At 41.6% G+C, this 25,434-nt stretch overlaps 1 protein-coding gene across 2 annotated transcripts in view; it reads right to left on the bottom strand.

The window, feature by feature from the left end:
- BCAN (brevican) overlaps positions 1-25,434 on the bottom strand; it is a 53,746-nt gene that overhangs the window by 26,394 nt on the left and 1,918 nt on the right. For both annotated transcript variants that reach the window (XM_063440276.1, XM_063440277.1), the window contains exons 2-5: positions 8,790-8,880; positions 8,218-8,604; positions 7,614-7,788; positions 7,413-7,540 (exon numbers count right to left, since the gene is read on the bottom strand). In XM_063440276.1, coding sequence (XP_063296346.1) covers positions 7,413-7,540; positions 7,614-7,788; positions 8,218-8,604; positions 8,790-8,880 — 781 coding nt within the window. The remainder of the gene's footprint in view (positions 1-7,412; positions 7,541-7,613; positions 7,789-8,217; positions 8,605-8,789; positions 8,881-25,434) is intronic.

The following is a 25,434-nucleotide window of genomic DNA, read 5'->3' as shown; positions in this document are numbered from 1 at the left end:
CAGAGAGACAGAGCAGAGAAATAACTGTGCCAAGACAGATACAGACAGAGCAGATAAGTAACTGTGTCAAGACAGAGACAGACAGAGCAGAGAAATAACTGTGCCAAGACAGATACAGACAGAGCAGAGAAGTAACTGTGTCAAGACAGAGACAGACAGAGCAGAGAAGTAACTGTGTCAAGACAGATACAGACAGAGCAGAGAAGTAACTGTGTCAAGACAGAGACAGACAGAGCAGATAAGTTATTGTGTCAAGAAAGACAAGACAGAAACAGACTGAGCAGAGAAAGAACTGTGCCAAGACAGATACAGATAGAGCAGATAAGTAACTGTGTCAAGACAGAGACAGACAGAGCAGAGAAATAACTGTGTCAAGACAGAGACAGACAGAGCAGAGAAGTAACTGTGTCAAGACAGAGGCAGACAGAGCAGAGAAGTTATTGTGTCAAGAAAGACAAGACAGAAACAGACAGAGCAGAGAAAGAACTGTGCCAAGACAGATACAGATAGAGCAGATAAGTAACTGTGTCAAGACAGAGACAGACAGAGCAGAGAAATAACTGTGTCAAGACAGAGACAGACAGAGCAGAGAAGTAACTGTGTCAAGACAGAGACAGACAGAGCAGAGAAGTTATTGTGTCAAGAAAGACAAGACAGAAACAGACTGAGCAGAGAAAGAACTGTGCCAAGACAGATACAGATAGAGCAGATAAGTAACTGTGTCAAGACAGAGACAGACAGAGCAGAGAAGTTATTGTGTCAAGAAAGACAAGACAGAAACAGACTGAGCAGAGAAAGAACTGTGCCAAGACAGATACAGATAGAGCAGATAAGTAACTGTGTCAAGACAGAGACAGACTGAGCAGAGAAGGAACTGTGTCAAGACAGAGACAGACAGAGCAGAGAAGTAACTGTGTCAAGACAGAGACAGACAGAGCAGAGAAATAACTGTGTCAAGACAGAGACAGACAGAGCAGAGAAGTAACTGTGTCAAGACAGAGACAGACAGAGCAGAGAAGTTATTGTGTCAAGAAAGACAAGACAGAAACAGACTGAGCAGAGAAAGAACTGTGCCAAGACAGATACAGATAGAGCAGATAAGTAACTGTGTCAAGACAGAGACAGACAGAGCAGAGAAGTTATTGTGTCAAGAAAGACAAGACAGAAACAGACTGAGCAGAGAAAGAACTGTGCCAAGACAGATACAGATAGAGCAGATAAGTAACTGTGTCAAGACAGAGACAGACTGAGCAGAGAAGGAACTGTGTCAAGACAGAGACAGACAGAGCAGAGAAGTAACTGTGTCAAGACAGAGACAGACAGAGCAGAGAAATAACTGTGTCAAGACAGACAAGACAGAGACAGACAGAACAGAGAAGTAACTGTGCCAAGATAGAGACAGACAGAACAGAGACGTAACTGTGCAAAGACAGACAAGACAGAGACAGACAGAGCAGAGCAGTAACTGTGCCAAGACAGATACAGACAGAGCAGAGAAGTAACTGTGTCAAGACAGATACAGACAGATCAGAGAAACAACTGTGCCAAGACAGAGACAGACAAAGACAGAGCAGAGCCGTTTTTGTGCCAATACAGACAAGACAGAACAGAGCAGATAATTAACTGTGCCAATACAGACAAGACAGAGACAGACAGAACAGAGAAGTAACTGTGCAAAGACATACAAGACAGAGACAGACAGAACAGAAAAGTAACTGGGCCAAGATAGAGACAGACAGAGCAGAGCAGTAACTGTGCCAAGACAGATACAGACAGAGCAGAGAAGTAACTGTGTCAAGACAGAGACAGACAGAGCAGAGAAGTAACTGTGTCAAGACAGAGACAGACAGAGCAGAGAAGTAACTGTGTCAAGACAGAGACAGACAGAGCAGAGAAATAACTGTGTCAAGACAGACAAGACAGAGACAGACAGAGCAGAGAAATAACTGTATAAAGACATACAAGACAGAGACAGACAGAACAGAAAAGTAACTGTGCCAAGATAGAGACAGACAGAACAGAGAAGTAACTGTGCAAAGACAGACAAGACAGAGACAGACAGAGCAGAGCAGTAACTGTGCCAAGACAGATACAGACAGAGCAGAGAAGTAACTGTGTCAAGACAGAGACAGACAGAGCAGATAAGTTATTGTGTCAAGAAAGACAAGACAGAAACAGACTGAGCAGATTAAGAACTGTGCCAAGACAGATACAGACAGAGCAGATAAGTAACTGTGTCAAGACAGAGACAGACAGAGCAGAGAAATAACTGTGCCAAGACAGATACAGACAGAGCAGAGAAGTAACTGTGTCAAGACAGATACAGACAGAGCAGATAAGTAACTGTGTCAAGACAGAGACAGACAGAGCAGAGAAATAACTGTGCCAAGACAGATACAGACAGAGCAGAGAAGTAACTGTGTCAAGACAGATACAGACAGAGCAGAGAAATAACTGTGCCAAGACAGATACAGACAGAGCAGAGAAGTAACTGTGTCAAGACAGAGACAGACAGAGCAGAGAAGTAACTGTGTCAAGACAGATACAGACAGAGCAGAGAAGTAACTGTGTCAAGACAGAGACAGACAGAGCAGAGAAGTAACTGTGTCAAGACAGAGACAGACAGAGCAGAGAAGTTATTGTGTCAAGAAAGACAAGACAGAAACAGACTGAGCAGAGAAAGAACTGTGCCAAGACAGATACAGATAGAGCAGATAAGTAACTGTGCCAAGACAGATACAGACAGAGCAGAGAAGTAACTGTGTCAAGACAGAGACAGACAGAGCAGAGAAGTTATTGTGTCAAGAAAGACAAGACAGAAACAGACTGAGCAGAGAAAGAACTGTGCCAAGACAGATACAGATAGAGCAGATAAGTAACTGTGCCAAGACAGATACAGACAGAGCAGAGAAGTAACTGTGTCAAGACAGAGACAGACAGAGCAGAGAAGTTATTGTGTCAAGAAAGACAAGACAGAAACAGACTGAGCAGAGAAAGAACTGTGCCAAGACAGATACAGATAGAGCAGATAAGTAACTGTGTCAAGACAGAGACAGACAGAGCAGAGAAGTTATTGTGTCAAGAAAGACAAGACAGAAACAGACTGAGCAGAGAAAGAACTGTGCCAAGACAGATACAGATAGAGCAGATAAGTAACTGTGTCAAGACAGAGACAGACTGAGCAGAGAAGGAACTGTGTCAAGACAGAGACAGACAGAGCAGAGAAGTAACTGTGTCAAGACAGAGACAGACAGAGCAGAGAAATAACTGTGTCAAGACAGACAAGACAGAGACAGACAGAACAGAGAAGTAACTGTGCCAAGATAGAGACAGACAGAACAGAGAAGTAACTGTGCAAAGACAGACAAGACAGAGACAGACAGAGCAGAGCAGTAACTGTGCCAAGACAGATACAGACAGAGCAGAGAAGTAACTGTGTCAAGACAGATACAGACAGATCAGAGAAACAACTGTGCCAAGACAGAGACAGACAAAGACAGAGCAGAGCAGTATTTGTGCCAAGACAGAGACAGACAGAACAGAGCAGATAATTAACTGTGCCAATACAGACAAGACAGAGACAGACAGAACAGAGAAGTAACTGTGCAAAGACATACAAGACAGAGACAGACAGAACAGAAAAGTAACTGGGCCAAGATAGAGACAGACAGAGCAGAGCAGTAACTGTGCCAAGACAGATACAGACAGAGCAGAGAAGTAACTGTGTCAAGACAGAGACAGAAAGAGCAGATAAGTTATTATGTCAAGAAAGACAAGACAGAAACAGACTGAGCAGAGAAAGAACTGTGCCAAGACAGATACAGATAGAGCAGATAAGTAACTGTGCCAAGACAGAGACAGGCAGAGTAGAGAAGTAACTGTGTCAAGACAGAGACAGACAGAGCAGAGAAGTAACTGTGTCAAGACAGAGACAGACAGAGCAGAGAAATAACTGTGTCAAGACAGACAAGACAGAGACAGACAGAACAGAGAAGTAACTGTGCAAAGACATACAAGACAGAGACAGACAGAACAGAAAAGTAACTGTGCCAAGATAGAGACAGACAGAGCAGAGCAGTAACTGTGCCAAGACAGATACAGACAGAGCAGAGAAGTAACTGTGTCAAGACAGATACAGACAGAGCAGAGAAGTAACTGTGTCAAGACAGAGACAGACAGAGCAGATAAGTTATTGTGTCAAGAAAGACAAGACAGAAACAGACTGAGCAGATTAAGAACTGTGCCAAGACAGATACAGATAGAGCAGATAAGTAACTGTGTCAAGACAGAGACAGACAGAGCAGAGAAATAACTGTGCCAAGACAGATACAGACAGAGCAGAGAAGTAACTGTGTCAAGACAGATACAGACAGAGCAGAGAAGTAACTGTGTCAAGACAGATACAGACAGAGCAGAGAAGTAACTGTGTCACGACAGAGACAGACAGAACAGAGAAGTAACTGTGTCAAGACAGAGACAGACTGAGCAGAGAAGGAACTGTGTCAAGACAGAGACAGACAGAGCAGAGAAGTAACTGTGTCAAGACAGAGACAGACAGAGCAGAGAAATAACTGTGTCAAGACAGACAAGACAGAGACAGACAGAACAGAGAAGTAACTGTGCAAAGACAGACAAGACAGAGACAGACAGAGCAGAGCAGTAACTGTGCCAAGACAGATACAGACAGAGCAGAGAAGTAACTGTGTCAAGACAGATACAGACAGAGCAGAGAAGTAACTGTGTCAAGACAGATACAGACAGAGCAGATAAGTTATTGTGTCAAGACAGAGACAGACAGAGCAGAGAAATAACTGTGCCAAGACAGAGACAGGCAGAGTAGAGAAGTAACTGTGTCAAGACAGAGACAGACAGAGCAGAGAAGTAACTGTGTCAAGACAGAGACAGACAGAGCAGAGAAATAACTGTGCCAAGACAGAGACAGGCAGAGTAGAGAAGTAACTGTGTCAAGACAGAGACAGACAGAGCAGAGAAATAACTGTGTCAAGACAGACAAGACAGAGACAGACAGAGCAGAGAAATAACTGTGCCAAGACAGACAAAGACAGGGCAGATAAGTTATTGTGTCAAGAAAGACAAGACAGAAACAGACTGAGCAGAGAAATAACTGTGCCAAGACAGAGACAGACAGAGCAGAGAAATAACTGTGTCAAGACAGAGACAGACAGAGCAGAGAAATAACTGTGCCAAGACAGAGACAGACAGAGCAGAGAAATAACTGTGCCAAGACAGAGACAGGCAGAGCAGATAAATAACTGTGCCAAGACAGAGACAGGCAGAGCAGAGAAGTAACTGTGTCAAGACAGAGACAGACAGAGCAGAGAAGTAACTGTGTCAAGACAGAGACAGACCGAGCAGAGAAGTAACTGTGTCAAGACAGAGACAGACCGAGCAGAGAAATAACTGTGTCAAGACAGACAAGACAGAGACAGACAGAGCAGAGAAATAACTGTGCCAAGACAGACAAAGACAGGGCAGATAAGTTATTGTGTCAAGAAAGACAAGACAGAGACAGACAGAGCAGAGAAATAACTGTGCCAAGACAGAGACAGACAGAGCAGAGAAATAACTGTGTCAAGACAGAGACAGACAGAGCAGAGAAATAACTGTGCCAAGACAGAGACAGACAGAGCAGAGAAATAACTGTGCCAAGACAGAGACAGGCAGAGCAGATAAATAACTGTGCCAAGACAGAGACAGGCAGAGCAGAGAAGTAACTGTGTCAAGACAGAGACAGACAGAGCAGAGAAGTAACTGTGTCAAGACAGAGACAGACCGAGCAGAGAAATAACTGTGCCAAGACAGACAAAGACAGAGCAGATAAGTTATTGTGTCAAGAAAGACAAGACAGAGACAGACAGAGCAGAGAAATAACTGTGCCAAGACAGAGACAGGCAGAGTAGAGAAGTAACTGTGTCAAGACAGAGACAGACAGAGCAGAGAAGTAACTGTGTCAAGACAGAGACAGACAGAGCAGAGAAATAACTGTGCCAAGACAGAGACAGGCAGAGTAGAGAAGTAACTGTGTCAAGACAGAGACAGACAGAGCAGAGAAATAACTGTGTCAAGACAGACAAGACAGAGACAGACAGAGCAGAGAAATAACTGTGCCAAGACAGACAAAGACAGGGCAGATAAGTTATTGTGTCAAGAAAGACAAGACAGAAACAGACTGAGCAGAGAAATAACTGTGCCAAGACAGAGACAGACAGAGCAGAGAAATAACTGTGTCAAGACAGAGACAGACAGAGCAGAGAAATAACTGTGCCAAGACAGAGACAGACAGAGCAGAGAAATAACTGTGCCAAGACAGAGACAGGCAGAGCAGATAAATAACTGTGCCAAGACAGAGACAGGCAGAGCAGAGAAGTAACTGTGTCAAGACAGAGACAGACAGAGCAGAGAAGTAACTGTGTCAAGACAGAGACAGACCGAGCAGAGAAATAACTGTGCCAAGACAGACAAAGACAGAGCAGATAAGTTATTGTGTCAAGAAAGACAAGACAGAAACAGACTGAGCAGAGAAATAACTGTGCCAAGACAGAGACAGACAGAGCAGAGAAATAACTGTTCCAAGACAGAGACAGGCAGAGCAGATAAATAACTGTGCCAAGACAGAGACAGACTGAGCAGAGAAATAACTGTGCCAAGACAGAGACAGACAGAGCAGAGAAATAACTGTGCCAAGACAGAGACAGACAGAGCAGAGAAATAACTGTGCCAAGACAGAGACAGGCAGAGCAGATAAATAACTGTGCCAAGACAGAGACAGGCAGAGCAGAGAAGTAACTGTGTCAAGACAGAGACAGACAGAGCAGAGAAGTAACTGTGTCAAGACAGAGACAGACAGAGCAGAGAAGTAACTGTGTCAAGACAGAGACAGACAGAGCAGAGAAGTAACTGTGTCAAGACAGAGACAGACCGAGCAGAGAAATAACTGTGTCAAGAAAGACAAGACAGAGACAGACAGAGCAGAGAAATAACTGTGTCAAGACAGATAGAGCAGAGAAGGAACTGTGCCAAGACAGAAACAGCCTGAGCAGAGAAGTAACTGTGCCAAGACAGAGACAGACAGAGCAGAGAAGTAACTGTGTCAAGACAGAGACAGACAGAGCAGAGAAGTAACTGTGTCAAGACAGAGACAGACAGAGCAGAGAAGTAACTGTGCCAAGACAGACAGAGCAGAGCAGTAACTGAGAGCAAGACAGACAGAGCAGAGCAGTAACTGAGAGCAAGACAGACAAGACAGAGACAGACTGAGCAGAGAAGCCAGTGAGGGGAAGCATGCAGGACGGAGACAAGAATGTACCAACTCTGTAGCTATATTGAGATTAAGTGATTTTCATTGGTAAAACATAAAAAAGCTACATCTGTATTTACAGTAATGAGATTACCATTGAGTTCTTCCACATAACAGTAAACATCATACAGGTCATCTGGGTCCAGGATGCCATAATTCCTCACTCCAGGGTAACCATCCATGTCACCAAAGCAGCCCTCTCTTGGTTTTTGAATTGGGTACCTGGAAAGCACAGAACATTATATAGTCTACATTGTGTTGGATTTTAGAGATAAAACCCAAAAAGGTATCCCACCTGACAGTTTGGTCAGCGATCCAGCCAGCATCACACTGCTCGTATCCGCTGTAATAGGCGGCCAGGAGCTGATCTGCCGTGGCTATGTGGGCCTTAATCTTGGCACAGGCTTCCTGTGCCTTAAAGAAATTGTATGCATAGCGGTTGACACCCTCCCGATACAGGAACACGACCCCTGGGAAATGAGGCGAGCAGAGAATGTTAGAACATGGGTATTAATATATAGTACCTTACGTGCATAAATACTAGTAGGGATAGACAGCTTGTTGGATGGCTGAAGCACAAAGAAGTTGTAGTGCCTAAGGCTGGCACACACACACACACACACACACACTATATACTTATGATTGAGAGTCATTACATGTAAATGGTGAATGAAAAAATTAATGTGGGTTAGGGTTAATGTGCAGTAATTAGGCCCACTTATATATGATTACATCTGCGGAGCCATAATTATAACATGGATTACATCAATGACATAATCTAATTTTTTCCACCTGACGTTAAAAATAAATAATAAACGCAAAAACTGTAGGTAAGAACCTACTATATATTAAGATGACTCCACCTCTAAATATTTTTGCTGCTTTTTAGTGTCCATTACCTTTAACTTTCACCTCTACCTTGTCGTGGTCATCTTCAATGCCGTACTGCACATGGCATCGATAAATTCCAGAGTCATTGGTCCTCAGCTCATTCAAGACCAGAGTAAGGTCATCTGCTGACTTGGAATAGTGCGACAGACTGGCACGAAATCTGTACCCCTCACTGATTTTTACTTTGTGTCCCCGAGCCACCAAGATCTCTACTTCCTTTCCATTAGAGATGAAGCTCCATTTCACTCGAGGGGAGGCCAAGACAGCCTGGCGACCAACATTGGTTGATTCTAGTGGAGTCTTATAGGTGATGTGGCACGGTAAGTTGAGAGTACCAGCCAACACAGCAGAAGTGGTGGAATTTCTTATCTTCACTTTCAAGGTTTTATGATCTTCTGTATGAGATAATGCAGAATATGAAGCAAAAAAAGACTATTGACATTATTTGTGTACAGGGTCGATTACTGTATTGGTGACAAATTAGCTCTTCTTTTTTTAAACTGAAACCTTTATAAATAATTTAGTGATATAGGACAAGATTAGCTAGATCAAGAAAAGCCAAGTGGACAGTATACTGTACCTAAATTTCTTTCTGTGCCGAAGATAAAACCACATGCTGTATGAACCAAGAGGTCAAAGAGTAATAACTGCAGGCCCAGCTTCATGTTCATCTGTTGGAAAAATAATGTAATTCTCATTAAAAACCATCCTTCGCAATGTGATGCTGTGTTTGGAATTGTTAAGTCAACAATTTTGAAAATAAGACATATGTGGCAAACTCCCTTTTTTACCCGAGTTTGCCAGAAGCTCCTGGAAAAGCCTGCCTGCCAGCCTCCTGCCCACAGACTATGGACCCTGCAGGGATACCTGTAAAAGACTACCGAACTTGACCAACTGTTAGCACTGATTTCATGGAACGGTTGTGGGCATGGGGCCATGCGTGCGGTCGGTCAAATGAAGGACTTCCATGGAATTTCTAAACCCCTGCTCTGATCTGGGTGATTTTTAGATATGTTGTGCATACGGATCAGGGGGATGTGATTTTATGGGGATATGTTTTATTTTGGGGTAGGTTACAAAATGCCTTTTGTAACAGTCTCTTTAAGTGACAAATTGCCCTGCTTCCCTGTATTATGGAGAAGCCTTATTGCCAGCCTCCTTTCTCATGACTATGGCCCTGGTGTGTATGGCCCTTTAAGAACAGTCTGTGAGCATATTGGGGCTTATGGACTTTTATGGGACTGGTGCTGGCCCTTTAAGCACATTTTTGGGGCATAGGGAAAATTGGGACAATGCCCCTTTAAGACGGTGTCCCCAGACTTGTTTGGGACACTCCTCCTTTAAGCCTGTCCCCCAAGTGTCCCCAGACTTGGTTAAAATACTTTATTCATGGCTTCTTTACACTTGGTTCAGTAAATGGGGCTTACTGAACCAAGTACCACACAGGCGGACCACCCAGGCGGACCACCCAGAAGTGGAAGCGTGCAGACAATTTACCTCCCAGGCTGGGAGCCTGCTGTAGGTAAATTGCCGACCGCTGGGGGGCAGCAGTTCGTGCATATGTTTTAAACCGAACGTGGTCAGCGGTGTGTGTAGCCAAATTCATGGAACTGAAACCGGCTACACATTTCAACGAACACCGCTGACCCTTACCTTCTCCTACACTGAGTTTGAAGCCGCAGAGACTAAGTCCCGTTCGGACTCACTGTTATACTGAGCCAAATGCACTAACGGCCTCGTTCATGCATTCGTATGGGACTTAGTCATTTTTCTGCCTGAAATAGACCGACCGCACAGCCCAAATCTATGGAACGGTTTTCCGTCTAACTTTTTATCCACTGGAGGGATTTGTGTGATTTTTGGTTATGTTTATATTTAAAGTGTGCTGATTCTGAATATAAAGTTACAGTGTATGTATAAAAAGTGTATTTTTCCTGCCTGTGATAATTACTTTTTTTTTTATGGAGGTACCCAGCCAGGGTACAGGGAGCTCTGTTACAACATACAATACTGCATCTACCCAATGTTCAAAATCTGGATCTTGGTCAGTGATTGACTTATTACATTCTTTGAAAAACAACCAACCACTTCAAGAAAAACAAGAGGAATTATCTGAAAGAGGAATTATTATTCTTCATATATTGGACCACCTGATATTACAACTGCTTGTCTTTGAACAGGACCATTGTTCTAGCATTCTCTTTTTGAAAGTCAGCCTAGTTGCCTACATTTGCTGGGCTTCAGCTGAACGTGAGTGGGTCGGCCTGCATACACAGCTCTATTCCCTATATTCAATGCAAGCCCCATGAAACCCAAAAGGTCTCTGAAGTTCTCTTTGAAATCTAGTTTTCACGCTCATATTCCCACAGTCCCAACCCGTGGGGTGAATGGATTTAGGACAGAGACGTTTGGCTGCTCTACAATGAAAACGGAGGTTGTCAATAGCCTGCTGATCTAGGAAGAAACAAAAGAAGACGAGGCTGGTCCTTTAAGATTCCGTTCACGATGCAGAGTCCTTACATACTACTTTCACTGTGAACCGGCTTTTAATCTACATTTATATCCCGGGTTGGGCCTCAAATACTGGTTGTAACAAAGACACATTCTTGGAGAGAATTCATTGGAGAAAGACTCGTCCTTATAAGAGTTTGCTTTTGTACCTTTCAAACCAAGGCTGTAAAAATTTGTAGCCAATTCTTTTTTTTTTGTTAATCTAAGGCCATTGATAAACAGATTGAGTTTAAAAACGAAAAAAAAACAAAAAAACAATCAACTGCTTTTTTTTTTTCTCTCCTTGAAAGTATTTTAGGAAATGAAAAAAAAAAATTTATAAAAAAAAGTGCATCGGAACTATATTTTTTAATTTTTAATTTTCTGAAAAAAAAAATAGGATTTGATTAAATTGATTATTACAGCTTAATTGTAAGTGAGTAGACATAATACATTTTGTTTTAGCTGTATGGTTTTCAAATATTGAGTGTGCTGATCTAAATTCCAATAATTGCTTTGAGATTATGCAAGGTTTCGCAGGATAGTCCGCAATTAAATAAACTGCATTTTATTTTATTTTTTCTCTTACATCGAATATGCAATACTTAAAGGGACAATACGGGCACCAGTACAATTTAAGTGCACTTGATATTGGCTTAAATTAATGCAGTATTTTCTAATTAATTTTTTTTTAAACTAATGTTTTGCTGCTTTTGTAACATATCCACACCCAATTTGCCTTGCCTCTGTTTTTACAAAGCCTTTTCCTTTCTGGACGTGCAGACAATGTATATAATCAGTCAATAAGAGATCAGTGTGCGTCAATGTCGCCATGACTATAACCGATCACTGTGCTCTTATCATCTGCTACCTTCCCCCTTAACCCAGCTTTTAAATGATATACAGATAAGTAGAGGATAATGATTGGCTGTGGGACAGAGCCAAGTTAGTGACTCCGCTCACGCTCACCTCTTATTGGCTGAGCTACACTGGATGCGTTCCATTTAGGAAAGCATTTTGTAAAAAGAGGAGCTATGGCTGGGATGGGGTTATGTTGCAAAATCAATTTTGTATTTTTTATTTTTTTTAGGCAAAACAGACGAGATTTGAACATGAAGAAAATTACTGCAGGAATATCAGGTCAAAACCAATCAGATTGTGTTAAAACCTGGAATGTCCATTTAAGCTCACCTTTGGAGTTCTCTCCATTATGCGTAAAAGCAATCTATCAGGGACTGTGCTACCATGTGCTCACAGAGGGAGTGCTAGGTTTCTCGGACTTTGCGATTCGCCTGCATTCTTCATTGATTTGTATTGGTTGTGGATGCTTAATTCTGTGTGTGTGACGCACATACTAGCTTCAGTCACTTGCTTGACGTCAGGCCCTCCGTTCCTATGCACCCAGGCCTGCGCTAGCCGCGTTAGCTAGGGAGTTACCGTAGCAATCACAGGGCATGTACTGTGGCTGCTACTCAGAGAGCAGAAGGACTGTCTATGGGACATCTCCTCTGTCTGTGGGAGGTCCCTTCCCTTGTCAGTCAGTTCTTTGGCATAGTTCCCGAATAATTGACTGATAGGTAGAAGACAGACCTATTTTTAAATAGTTTTTTCCCCCAATTTAGAAATGTGAATATGTATACATAGAATTCAATGGTTGCCACGGCGCACCGGGAGGTTTCAGCTCACCTCCCTGGACACCACATGTTTTTCGGCGTCCCGGGAGTGAGGGATGCGATTTACTTACCTCCAAGTCACCGGTTACTTCTCCCACTTCTCGGCGGCACGCTGTTGGTGATAGGCGCGCTGTTCCTTCTCTGGGTTCGCAGGCCCCTGCAGCATGCAGAGGAAGGAAGGCAAACCTTGTCCATCCACCAGTTCGCTTCTCTGGCGGGTCCTCTGAATTCTGTGGTGGCTGTGTATTTAGCGTTCCCCCAAGGTCTCCTCAGGGTGTCAGAACAGCCACTTGGATGGTTAGAAGGACAGAGCATCTCGCCCACATGGACACTTGCCTGCACCACAAACCTGTGACAATGCTCTGTAAGTTGTACCTGGAATTACAAATACCCTTTAATCCCTTAAGGACACATGTCATGATTCCCTTTTATTCCAGAAGTTTGGTCCTTAAGGGGTTGAGGAAAGCGTCTACTCACATCTGTGAGATCATGTCATCCTGCTCGAGATGTTAATGCAGCATCATGAAGCTCCATTCCTTGGAACTACAAAAATACATGTCTGACACAATGCACAGACTTTCTGCAGTTAAACTCATGCAAAAACATTGTGCACATATGAAGAATAGAATGGCCACCATGTCACACATGGAGTGGCCAAAATCCATCATCATAAACATTAGGCGTGTGCACCTCTAATTCAAGCACAACTCACACATATCAAGGAATACAGTTTGAACATAGAAATATAAACCTAAAACAGTTACACACAATTGCAATGAAGTTTCTTTTATTAGCAAATATAATGGAAACACCAGAAAAGTACAAAAAGTCATCAACAAACACTGGCACATTCTAAAAGACGACCCCATACTTAAGGATATTTTACCTCCCAAACCAAGAATGATTTTTAGAGGCACTAGCAACCTGAAAAATGCGCTGGTTAGAAGTAATTTAGAAACTACAATACCTAAGCACTTTATTAACAACTTGATAGGGTTTTACGGGTGTGGAGAGTGCCTACCATGTAGAGCCACTAAAAACAGAAAAAGACACCTTATAGATATAAGTGCAATAATAGGTCGATCGTACAAAATTAAAGATCACCTCACATGCCATTCGAAGGGAATTATTTACGTCCTAAAATGTCCCTGCAATCTCCTTTATATAGGAAGAACCATACGGCCCCTAAATGTACGGATTGCGGAACATGTCCGCAATATCAAAAAAGGTCTGGAAACGCATTCTGTTTCTCAACATTTTAAAACCCAACATAACCAGGACCCCATAGGACTACTCTTTTGTGCAATAAAATTAGTTAAAAAGGACTGGAGGGGAGGCAACTACATTAATAAACTGGGTAAAGAAGAGATGAGATTTATTTTTAACTTCAATACCCTCATACCCAACGGCCTCAATGCAGATTTCGAAATATGTAATTTCTTATAACATCTTTTACCCTATATTCTGCTCATATTATTACTAGTTAGATATATTGGGACGTTCTGCATCACGATTTTAGTGGATTTTATCAAGTTTGTTGTTTTTATTTCATTTTATATTGTTGTATATCCACTTTATCAATAAAAGGACTTAGTCCCCAATTCTATATTGGTGTGGACATTCCTTTTTGAGATTTGCGGAGCACCACCTGCACTTTGGAAGGGAGTGGGATCCCTTCTAACTATCCCACAGGCGTCTGGACTGAGCCATTTCCAATTGGCTCCCTCCTTGTGAGTACTGAATTATATATATTGCATATATATTGCACTAGGTGCTTATACACTTTTATCTCCACAGTTACCTCATCTACCTCAATACCACCATCTTTTACCCTGAACCGAATCATTCCACCCATTGTATGTATATGATTTTCTGTGATTTTTAGTGTGGATAGAGAGGTTACCACACGGGTGTTTGAATGTTTTTGGTATCTATTTGGGGAACACGCTGTGACTCTGTACTTTGATTTTTACACAGTTTGAACATAGACCTGGCCCAGATCCCATGGGGTGGTGTAGACTCCGGACTAGAACAACATTTTCCATATCCATGTATGGGTCAAAGATGGCTGGAGCCATCTACTCCCCACCTCCACAGCCAATGGAAAGACGGACGTTATGTGTTTGAGCTAAGCCCTGCAGTATGGCGCCCGGGGGATCACCGGTAAGAAGTCAAATGATTCAAAAACAGTTTGTCTACAATGGAGGTGCCAAGGCACTCCTGCACCATAACTACTACATGTAGTTGTAGTGGTGATGGTGCTTGGAATTATATTCTAATGGAATGTGGAGTGGAAATGTGACCATGGCAAAGTTCTTATTCCATTCACTGGATTAGCTGTATTAGGAACAACAGAAACTCAGTTATTAGGTACAGCCCTTGGTAAGACCTAGAAACAGTCAAGCACTGTACAGACATTATGGAGGTTAAACTACACTTCCTGGGCTGTGATTGTCTGCATACCACATACTCAACAAAGATTGACACCAGCAAACGGTTTAGCTGTCCATCTAGACCTTACCAGGGAACAAATCACAAAATGAATTCAAGCTCAAATCATGGTGGACATTATGGGTCTAGAGTCTCCATTAAAATTCTACTTCAGTATGATGCCAACTGTAACAACCCACAACGTATATATCCGGAATCAAGTACTAAGGACTGCAAGTCAAAGACTCACCAAACACTACTCCATCAGTACAAAAAAAAGGGGATTTGAAACAGTCTTTTTGTTCAGAGAGGGAGACTATTTCTTTCCAAAGCAACGTGGCAGTAATAGAACTTGCATTGAAGTCCTGATGAGGCATAATTTGTGTTCTTAACAATTCATCAAGTGGTTTCCTTTTTGTGTACTGCCAAAAGTGGGTGGAATTTCAGATCTACCAAAATGGTATGACTGTGACGCTTTTGAACCCATAATAAATCCCATCAAAATGACCAACGGCTGCCAAAGATTGCCAACTCCTCTAATAAAAACAGCCTTTAAATCATTTAAGTCAGTGGATATTAGCACGTCTGCAATATTTGAATTCATTTTTTTGAAATCATTTTACATTGGATGAGTGATGCAGAGGTTTGAAAGGACCGATTAGAAATGAGCTTTTCTTTAAATGAATAGTTAGTTTTATTTTTTATTGGTAAATTAGTGGGGAAAAAAATGATTCTAATATACAGTATGATACTTAAACAAGAACATAATTTTGTCAATGGTACCAGGTCATTTGTATAAGTAAACAGTTGACAACTTCCTACAGGCTTGTATAAATATGGTATTGAATGGGTTCAGTGGTGGTAGATTCAGGATTATTGTACAAGTAGCTTCATTACGGTTTTTAATTAATGAAAAAACTTGTATCCTGATTTGCCAAGCAAATACAAAGCTGCCATACAGCTGAAAATGCTTAGACTCTTGTACACACCCCGCAAAGTGTTGTTCTTTCTCAACACAGGTATCACACTCAACCACCCACAAGAGCGTCCTCTTTCAGCCACCATCAGGTATGCCCTCTCTCCACAAACAGCAAAGGTGGATTTCCCCACACCACCACCAAGTCTTTAGTCTAACAACTGAGAACAGAGATTTCTTGTTTCACCAACCGACCAGAGAGTCCTCTCTCACCCACAAAGGCAGTGCTCGCTTTCAGCCACCAACATTGGTGTGGTGCCCTCTCTCAACCATCAGAGATGCCAATCTTGAACAGAATTTGTTCATTTGGTGCCTGTGTGAAGACATTATCTGCATTGAGGGAAGCTTGGTTTGTGAGAAAACAATTAAATTAAAGAGACAAGGGTGTGATCAGAAATCACTGCAAGACGATGGCTTGATGCCAGGATACAGTCTTGGAACTGGCACTCTTGAAGGTAGGTATCTTTTGGCAAACGTGGTTGGCAGCAGCCAAGCATCAAGAGTCAGAATCACTTATTTATGAGATGTGAAAGGGAGCACAGTGAGAATAATGTATGCATGAATAATAGAAATTGTGTTTAATCTAGTAACACAGTAAAATGATTTGCAATTCATCTAATGATGTAATAAAACAGCAACAAAGTCCAAGCAACAACATATATTGTAGCCCTAAAACTCCAAAGCAAGTTCAAATTTACTGAACTGCGAATTGTGCAGAATTGACAAGTGAATCACAGATTATTTGAGGTCATGTATAGAAAAATAGCAGGGTTAGAAAAGGTTTCAAAATCTGCAGTCTTTGACTGCAGTCATGACTATATGTTAATATTATTGCAAATTTTAGGTTTCTGCTTTTATGAGTAACCTTAGAGTTAAGAAATCAATCTCAACTATAGACAAGTTGGAGAATTATTTTTCAAATAAGCTAATTTAGCCTAATTATTTGTGATTTGTATTTCAAAGATTACAGAATTAGTTGCTAAATTCTGAATTCTAGCAACTTTACATAAATTAAGACTCATAGTAGCCATGCTGCGGCTATTGTGTAGTTGAAGAATTTCTCCAAATCAGATGTTTGACAAAATTTTGAATTCTACAATCCAGAGTTTAGTGTAAAACCATGTTAGTAATTAAAGGGATACTATAGTCACCAGAACAACTACAGCTTATTGTCCCCGTACCCTGTCCCTGCAGGCTTTTTGCTGTGAACGGTAATCACCATTACTGGGAGCAGGACATTTTACAAAGGTTCCTAAATTGCTCCTCTGTTTATGTCACCCTGTGACCATTATAGGTGCATGGTGTTTGTATATTTTTAAATATTTTGTGTGCTCTCTTGTCCTGCTGATCCTGGTTACCAACTAAATGTAAGGAGAGCTGCAACCTGGTTGGGTGGAAAGGCACCAGAGAAACCTCAGTCAAGCCTCAGTGACTAGGGTTGAAGTGCTCCAGGATCCGGACAAATGACTAGGAAGCGAACTGGGACGAGGTACTCGGTTAGAGTACAGGAGCTCCGTCACAGGCAGTGTTTACATTACAGCCTAGAGATACCTCCAGTAGCCACTCCTCAGATGGCTACTAGAGATGCTTCCTGGGTCAGTGCTGCACAGTGTGACTGCCATTCAGTGTCTCCACCTTCTGCATGGAGACACTGAACTTTCTCCATAGATATACATTGTTTCAATGCATCTCTATGAGTTGCTGATTGGTCAGAGCAGTCTTTAGGTGCGCCCCCGCCTCCTTGGCTGAGATAATCAGAATTGACCATCTCAGTCAAGCCAATGCTTTCCTATGTGATTGGCTCGATATGGTCAATTGTGATGATGTCAGCCAAGGCGGTTCGGGGGCAGAGCCAACACCAGCGCTGGAAATAAGACAAGTTATTTGTTCCTGACCATACAGTGTTCCTTTAAAGCAATGATTTTCACATTTTAGGCTTAAACAGCTAATCTGGATAAATTCTCCTGGTCAGTAATGTTTTAATTTCTGTCACTTTGGCCTAAAATTTAAATTGACTTTGAATTTCCAGCAATTTACATTTAGTGAATAGCTCTGTGGGTGCGAAAACGAATAATGAAAATTAATATTTGATCCCGCCTTTTGTCTCTGGCACAGAGGAGATTATTGCGTTAATTTTTGGCAACTGATTCAGACTCATTTCCTAAAGGGTTATGCCAAGAAAAAATAAAAAAAAACTGACCACAATTACAAGGAAAATCCAAAACTGCTTGTGTGAGTAATATTCATGAACGAGTTATCTGGGACAGGATTAATTGGAAACAGTAGTGCAGAATCAGCACAATTGAAATATATATATATATGTAAATGTTTCCAATGCTTTGAAAGACCTCATGTATATAACATTGCAGACACACAAAGCTAAGTCCTGCGCTCAAACTCCCACTACTCCTGGGCGGCAGCAATGACCAGTCTGCATGTAAAAAACAAGTTTAATTTTCAATCAGATGTTAACTTGCTTTAGAAGTTTTTATCCCCCTGCTCTGTAAACTTGAACTTTAACCAGACACAGGATTCTCCTGCAGGATCTAGGAGGCGATTGACAGAACAGGAGAAAATAAATACTAGATTAAACAGAATTTGCAATAAAGGAACATGGAATGTCTAGGTTCAATTTCGGGAAGTGTTTAGGAATGCTGTGTAAGTAACAGGCAGGGAGGTGTAACTAGGGTTGTATAAAAACATTGTTTTAACTCCTAAATGACAGAATTAAGCAGTGAGACTACAGGGGCATCATTAAGTTAAAGTGGTTTTGGTGCCTATAGTATCCACTTAAGCTTTTACTGAGTTTCTTGAACCACACCTATGGAAGGAGTGTAAGCAGTGTCCATTTAATAAAAACTCTTGTATCCTCATGTTGCCTTTATTTCCTAATATTCTACCGGACCACGGAATTACATTTATTTTTATAAAGAAGATGAGACACCTTGCCATTTCTGCCGGCCAGAAGACATCTACAACCTTTCTTTAGGAAAGTGAAATAAATGGCGGTGAAGTCAAGTGGAACATTAGATCTCCAGACATTAAATGGCGGTCAGGCCTTTTCAATATTGCGTTTCTATTCTTGGTTCCCTCATCACCTCTAAACCATTTGCAGATTCTTGCAATTTTCCCGTACCCCTAATAACAGTTTAAACTCCAATTCAAACATGCCATGTGTAGTCAGCAAAGTGATTCATCGACCAGCCGCAGCCCGACCACGAAATAGGGAAAACAGCCTGAAATTTATAGACTGCATTGAATGCGAGCTATACTCCTTCCTTGGGCTGTACAGAAATGAAAAATGTTCGGCTCCGAGATGGGGAAAGATTCTATTCATTCCTAATTGAGAGAAATTTCCTCTCAGAGACGCCTTTGTCGTTGCACAAGAACACACTGAAAAAGTTCTGAAGGGGAACCATAAATGAAATCTAAATTGACACTTTGCAAAATAACACTTTTGTAACTTTTAAATGTTTAAGTAAAATGATACACCCTGGACGAGATTAAATATGTTTTAGGTTGTACATACAGGTTTTGGCAGACTGAAGGAAGCCATTTTTATGCCCCTATCCCCACTGAGTGCCAGGAAATTGTATTCCTCTTTGTGCTGAATACAAAAACACATCTGATTTTAGTAAGTTTTGCAAGTACGTAAATGTTAATATAAATCTGTCACAAAAAAATGAATCATATGTTGGAGCCTCACAAATGGTTACTGAAGTAATCTCAAACAGGGGGTAACCCTTACTGATCAATATAGAAGCAAAAATAGTTAGAGAAACCAAGCAGAGTGGGAGTTTCACTACGAGATTACTATAAATGGGTAAAATCCACTTCATTAGGATAAAAACATAGAACTTTATTAGTTAATATTAAAAAGGAAAAAATGTGTCTGCAAACGTGAACAAACTAGTGTGGCTAGTGGGCAGAAAATATTGTAACAGCAGATATTCTTCAACATCAAAAAGGGGGATTAACCACTGTTAGATATAAGGCCAGTAAAGAACTAGTTAATACATTTAGATCACATAGAAGAGGAGTGTCAGAAAACTGGAGACTCTGTGTCTAGGCAACGTTGCCACAATATATCAGATAGATTGTTACAAAGTATTATTTAAGAGCTCTTGCTTAGGAGAGGTTGAAATTAAGTAATCAATTTACTCATGGGTTAGTAGGCAGAAAGTAAGTATAGATGCAGTTATATAACAGATATCCAAGCTAAATAAACCGCTTGAGCCATGGCATAATTAGATGGATACTTAGAAAAAGGAGTAACGATACGGTAGCGCTAAGATAGATAAACAAAATGTCAATATGTACTCTGCCTATGACTCCTAATAAATTTAGATAGATTATGAATACATCTTAATGCTAGATAAACTAATAACGCCCTTGAACTGCTTCGAGACAGCTCTCAGTACCCACTAAGGAGCCCTTTCCTAAAGCTGAAATAGCCAAACAACCTAGCCACACTGTGAAACAAACTAAGTGCACATCAGTGAATAGTGCTCTGGAGTTCTGTTAACTCGACGCGAGTTTCGGCGCAAAACACACCTTTCTCAAGAGATATAAATGTCACAACACACTGTATTTTATTAGAGAATTAGCACTTCAAAGTGGTTCCTGTGTCACAGCCATTAATAAAGGTAAACAGTTTCACCCACATAAACAAATATCAATATATTTAGGACTATATGAAGGTTTAGGAACATCTGTTTAAGGACCCAAAACCTATTCAGAAATTATTCTTTCATCATGTTGAATTTAGTCACAATTACATTTTTAACAGGGCTGAATAAATCTAGCCCGTTTTCATAAACTTGGAACGGAGTCTCCTTCAGCAACTTTATCATATATAGATACAGACATAATAAAAGGGGGAGCAATCTCTATCTGGGGTGTTGCTAGGGGCAAAAAACACCTGAGGCTTGAGCCCAAAAATAATTTAGTGACCCCTTCCTAAACCCCTACCTGTGCTCATCCCTAATTCCACTGCTTAGCATGTAGTTTCTTGGCACAATCACAGTTACCTACAGACACACATAGATACACATAGACTTGCACCAACACATACATACACAGACAGATAGGCACTGACAGGTACATATAGGCATACACAGACACAATTAAAAAAAAAAAAAAAAAAAAATTGCTCTGTACCTTGGAGGTTGGTTGATGGAAAGGCAGGCAACCAGCCACTGTTTCAGCAAGCCTTCTGTAGGACAGCAGTCAGACAGCTTGCCTCTGGCCAGCACGTTGTCAGACTCCTCTGCTACCAAGCTGATCTTTTTCCTGCCTGTCCCGGTCTCCTCAGTGAGGCTCAACCAGAAGTGAAAGAAGTGCAGCAATGGAAACCCAGAGCTAATGTCACATTCTATCATGTTTCCTGTGCATCTCTATTATTGTTTCCGCTGCTGGCTGACTCCGGGACTCAGCGAGGAGTCTGGAAGCGGGCATGCAGAGCAGAGCAGATGAAGGTCAAAAAGATCCTGAGCTATAAGGCCACACATTCAGCTATAGGGTCCCAAAACTCTTTAAGCATGAAAAAATTAACACATAGGATTTGTACTGCAGCCCCCAATTGCATTGCGAAAACAATTTTCCCCGAGCTTTCTCATTATATAATTTGCTCAGAAAGGTAGTTTATATTAACTCATTGGAAGAACCAACAGCGAGATATCAACAAAATATGGCAACCCTAGCATCCCTCCCTTTTTAATTAGAGCATTATTTGCACATGTGATATGGGTAAACTTATCAGTTTTTTTGGCTTCCACTACCATTTCTATACAGATGACATGCAAATCTATCCTCTACTGATCTCTCAACGTCCCTCTTGATTCGTGTCTCAGACTGTCTCTCTGCTATGTCTAACTGGATGGCTGCTCACTTCCTTAAACCTAACCTGTCCAAAACAGAACTTCTTGTCTTTCCTTCCTCAAGTATCCCACGTTTCCTCCAGTTTCTGACTCCTTCCAAGTCAATGACACTACCATCACCTCTACTTAGCAGGCTCGCTGCCTGTGTGTTCTCTTCAACTCCAGGGTCTCCTTCACGACTTATGTCTAGTTGATCACCAAATCCTACTGCTTCCATCTCAAAACATAGTGTGTCTCCACACCTATTTAACGCAGAACTCGGCTAAGGGGCTGGCCCATGCCCCTATCCTCTCTCGCCTTGATTACTGCAATCTGTTTCTTAGTGGTCTTACGTGTTCCCAGCTTGCCCCATTACAGTCTATAATAAATTAGGTGGCAAGGCTCAACCTCCTGTTGGCCCGCACCTCCCCTGCCTCCCTCCATTGTCAGTAACTACATTGGCTTCCCGTAAGATATAGGGCTCAATTTAAAATTCTGGTACTTACGTACACATTTTATATAATACTGCTCCAACCTACCTACCTAACCTCCCTAATACACAAGTATGTCCTGTCTAGGCCATGATGATTTGCTGAAGACCTGTGTTAATTCTCTGTCCGTACTCCCACCTCTGATGCTCACCTTTAAGACTTCTCCAGAGCACCGTTCCTGTGGAACTCCCTTCCATTTTCTGTTAGACACTCACCCAGTCTTCATTCCTTCACAAAATCATTGAAAACTCACTTCTATATGAAAGCACATCAAATGTGTATTCCTGACAGCATGGTGTTAAGCTAACTATTTAGGTGGCTGCCCCAATCTTTTTTCCCTTTAAAAATTTATTTAACGCACCTTTATTCCAGTGTTGCGTGGGTCCGCCAGATTTGATTGGCTGAGATTGTCAATTTTGTTTATCCCAAGGAGGTGGACTGGGGGTGGAGCCAAACACCACCCCTGGCCAATCAATGCATTTGCATGACTGGCACACCAGCATGCCAGATTCAATTTCAACCGCCCTATCCGGCCAACCTTGGCCTTCAAGGTATGGAGATATAGTGTAGGGTGCACAGCAAAACAAAAAATGTCTCCACTTGGGAGGGATCACCAACTCCACTTGGAAAAATTGGAAGACCTTTCATTTGACATAGTCATGCTTAAATTATCTGTATGGCAAGCAGTTTGTACCTATGAATGGGCTTACAAATATCAGCATCTGTGTGAGAATCTCGATAATCTGTGTGTCTGCCAAGTGTTCAAAGCTGAATACAATGCAAAAAAAGTCTGTAGATAGAGTTTACACTTTGCATATAAAACTCTTAAAAGAAGGGAGAGATAATGGTGAGAAATGCTGTATCGTTTCAATCTTTTATCGATATTTCTACGAATGCTACTGATAACATGACATCCAGGGGAGATTAAACTTTTAAGCACTACCTGCTGAAGCAGTTATGGTGCCAGAAGTGCTTCTTGTGCCCTCCCTATGTAAGCTGTCATACTATTTGAGAAGGATCTGACAACCTATCTAAGGTCCATCGGTTGTCTTCCTTGAGCTAACAGAAGCTGAAATTGCACAGTTGACCCTCTACTCTCCACCCTCAGGTGTATCCTGGTTTTGTGCTGCCCTAGGCATGACAAAACTCAGGCATCCCTCCCCCCGCGCCACCCCCCACCCCGCCTTCTAAATACACATACACACTCACTGACAGACACACATACACTAGCTAACAGACACACACTCACTCACTAACAGACACACACACTAACTCACTGACAAACACACACACACACACACACACACATATATTAACACACTCCATTTTTTTTTTTTTTATTCAATCCCCCCAACCTCCTTACTTTTGGGAATGCTGGGGTGGATTAACATCTCGTAGACAGCCACTAGAGGAGGAGTTAACCCTCAGAGGTAATTATTGCAGTTTCTCAGAAACTGCAATGATTACCATTGCAGGGTTAAGGGACATGGGACATTACACTCAGACCAACTCAATGAGCTACAGTGTCCCGTCAACTTCTAGATAGCAGAGAATTGAGCAGTGGTTTAGCAATGGTGATGATATACAACTGAGGATACTTCCTTTACGTTAGGAAATTCAAGTCAAACAACCTTCAGAAAGAGTATGTGTAACATGGTGAATTTATAGGTCAGTCTTTAAAGTACCCATACCCAACAATTTTTAAAAACTGGCCCATTGGACAGCCTATATATAATAAGAGAAATAGCATGATACATTCAAAATAGATACTGAATAGCATTTATAGCTGTAAGCACGTAACACGGTAACAAGGAACATCCGTGGCAAGTCCAGTAAACTTGGACTATATTTTTCCTGTGCTACATCCTTAAAGAGCCAGTCCGAGAAAACATTTTTTTTTATTAACTAAAAGGAATTCATCTGACCGTGTTTGATATATAGTAGAGCACGTTAGAAGTGCTTAATAAATTTCATGGTTATAAGAAAATAAACCATGTGAATGCATGGAGCTTGGAGTTGGCCTTGCCCATGAGGTTACATAGGTCGTGTATAAAACCTAATCTAAACAAAAAGCAGATTTGTGGTAACAAGGCCAGATTGATGCACAAAACCAATCAGTGTTACCTTTTCCCAACTCACAAGCTGTATAAACGCTCAAATGGAAAAGCAGATACAACCATAGCAATTATAGTGACAGACAGATAATGTGTTAACGCCAAGGACATTATTGCATTTCAACAGTCTGAAAACAGATTGGTTTCATGAATGATAAAGAATTCATTGTGACGGAGAAATGTGTTTACTAAGCAGGCAATTCCGGCCATCGTCAAAAATGCATTAGCAAAATCTTCACTCAGAGCAAGCTTCTGTGCAGAAACCATGTGTCCCCTTTAATAATGTAAACCCACCCAGTATAACTAACTGTAACCTAACCTACACAGTGCACCTAACGTGTGTGGGAGCCTGGAGTGTCTCTTTAATAATAAACCCACTCAATATAACTAACTGTAACCTAACCTACACAGTGCACCTAACGTGGATGAAAGCCTGGAGTGTCCTTTTAATAATATAAACCCACCCAGTATAACTAACTGTAACCTAACCTACACAGTGCACCTAACGTGTGTGGGAGCCTGGAGTGTCCCTTTAATAATATAAACCCACCCAGTATAACTAACTGTAACCTAACCTACACAGTGCACCTAACGTGGATGAGAGCCTGGAGTGTCCTTTTAATAATATAAACCCACCCAGTATAACTAACTGTAATCTAACCTACACAGTGCATCTAACGTGTGTGGGAGCCTGGAGTGTCCCTTTAATAATATAAACCCACCCAGTATAACTGTAACCTAACCTACACAGTGCACCTAACGTGTGTGGGAGCCTGGAGTGTCCCTTTAATAATATAAACCCACCCAGTATAACTAACTGTAACCTAACCTACACAGTGCACCTAACGTGTGTGGGAGCCTGGAGTGTCCCATTAATAATATAAACCCACCCAGTATAACTAACTGTAACCTAACCCACAGAGTGCATCTAACGTGTGTGGGAGCCTGGAGTGTCCCTTTAATAATATAAACCCGCCCAGTATAACTGTAACCTAACCTACACAGTGCATCTAATGTGTGTGGGAGTCTGGACTGTCCCTTTAATAATATAAACCCACCCAGTATAACTAACTGTAACCTAACCTACACAGTGCACCGAACGTGTATGGGAGCCTGGAGTGTCCCTTTAATAATATAAACCCACCCAGTATAACTAACTGTAACCTAACCTACACAGTGCACCTAACGTGTGT

Source organism: Pelobates fuscus, chromosome 13 (assembly GCF_036172605.1).
Source record: "Pelobates fuscus isolate aPelFus1 chromosome 13, aPelFus1.pri, whole genome shotgun sequence".
Taxonomy (NCBI): Eukaryota; Metazoa; Chordata; class Amphibia; order Anura; family Pelobatidae; genus Pelobates; species Pelobates fuscus.
This window is presented reverse-complemented; position numbering and strand designations above follow the sequence as displayed.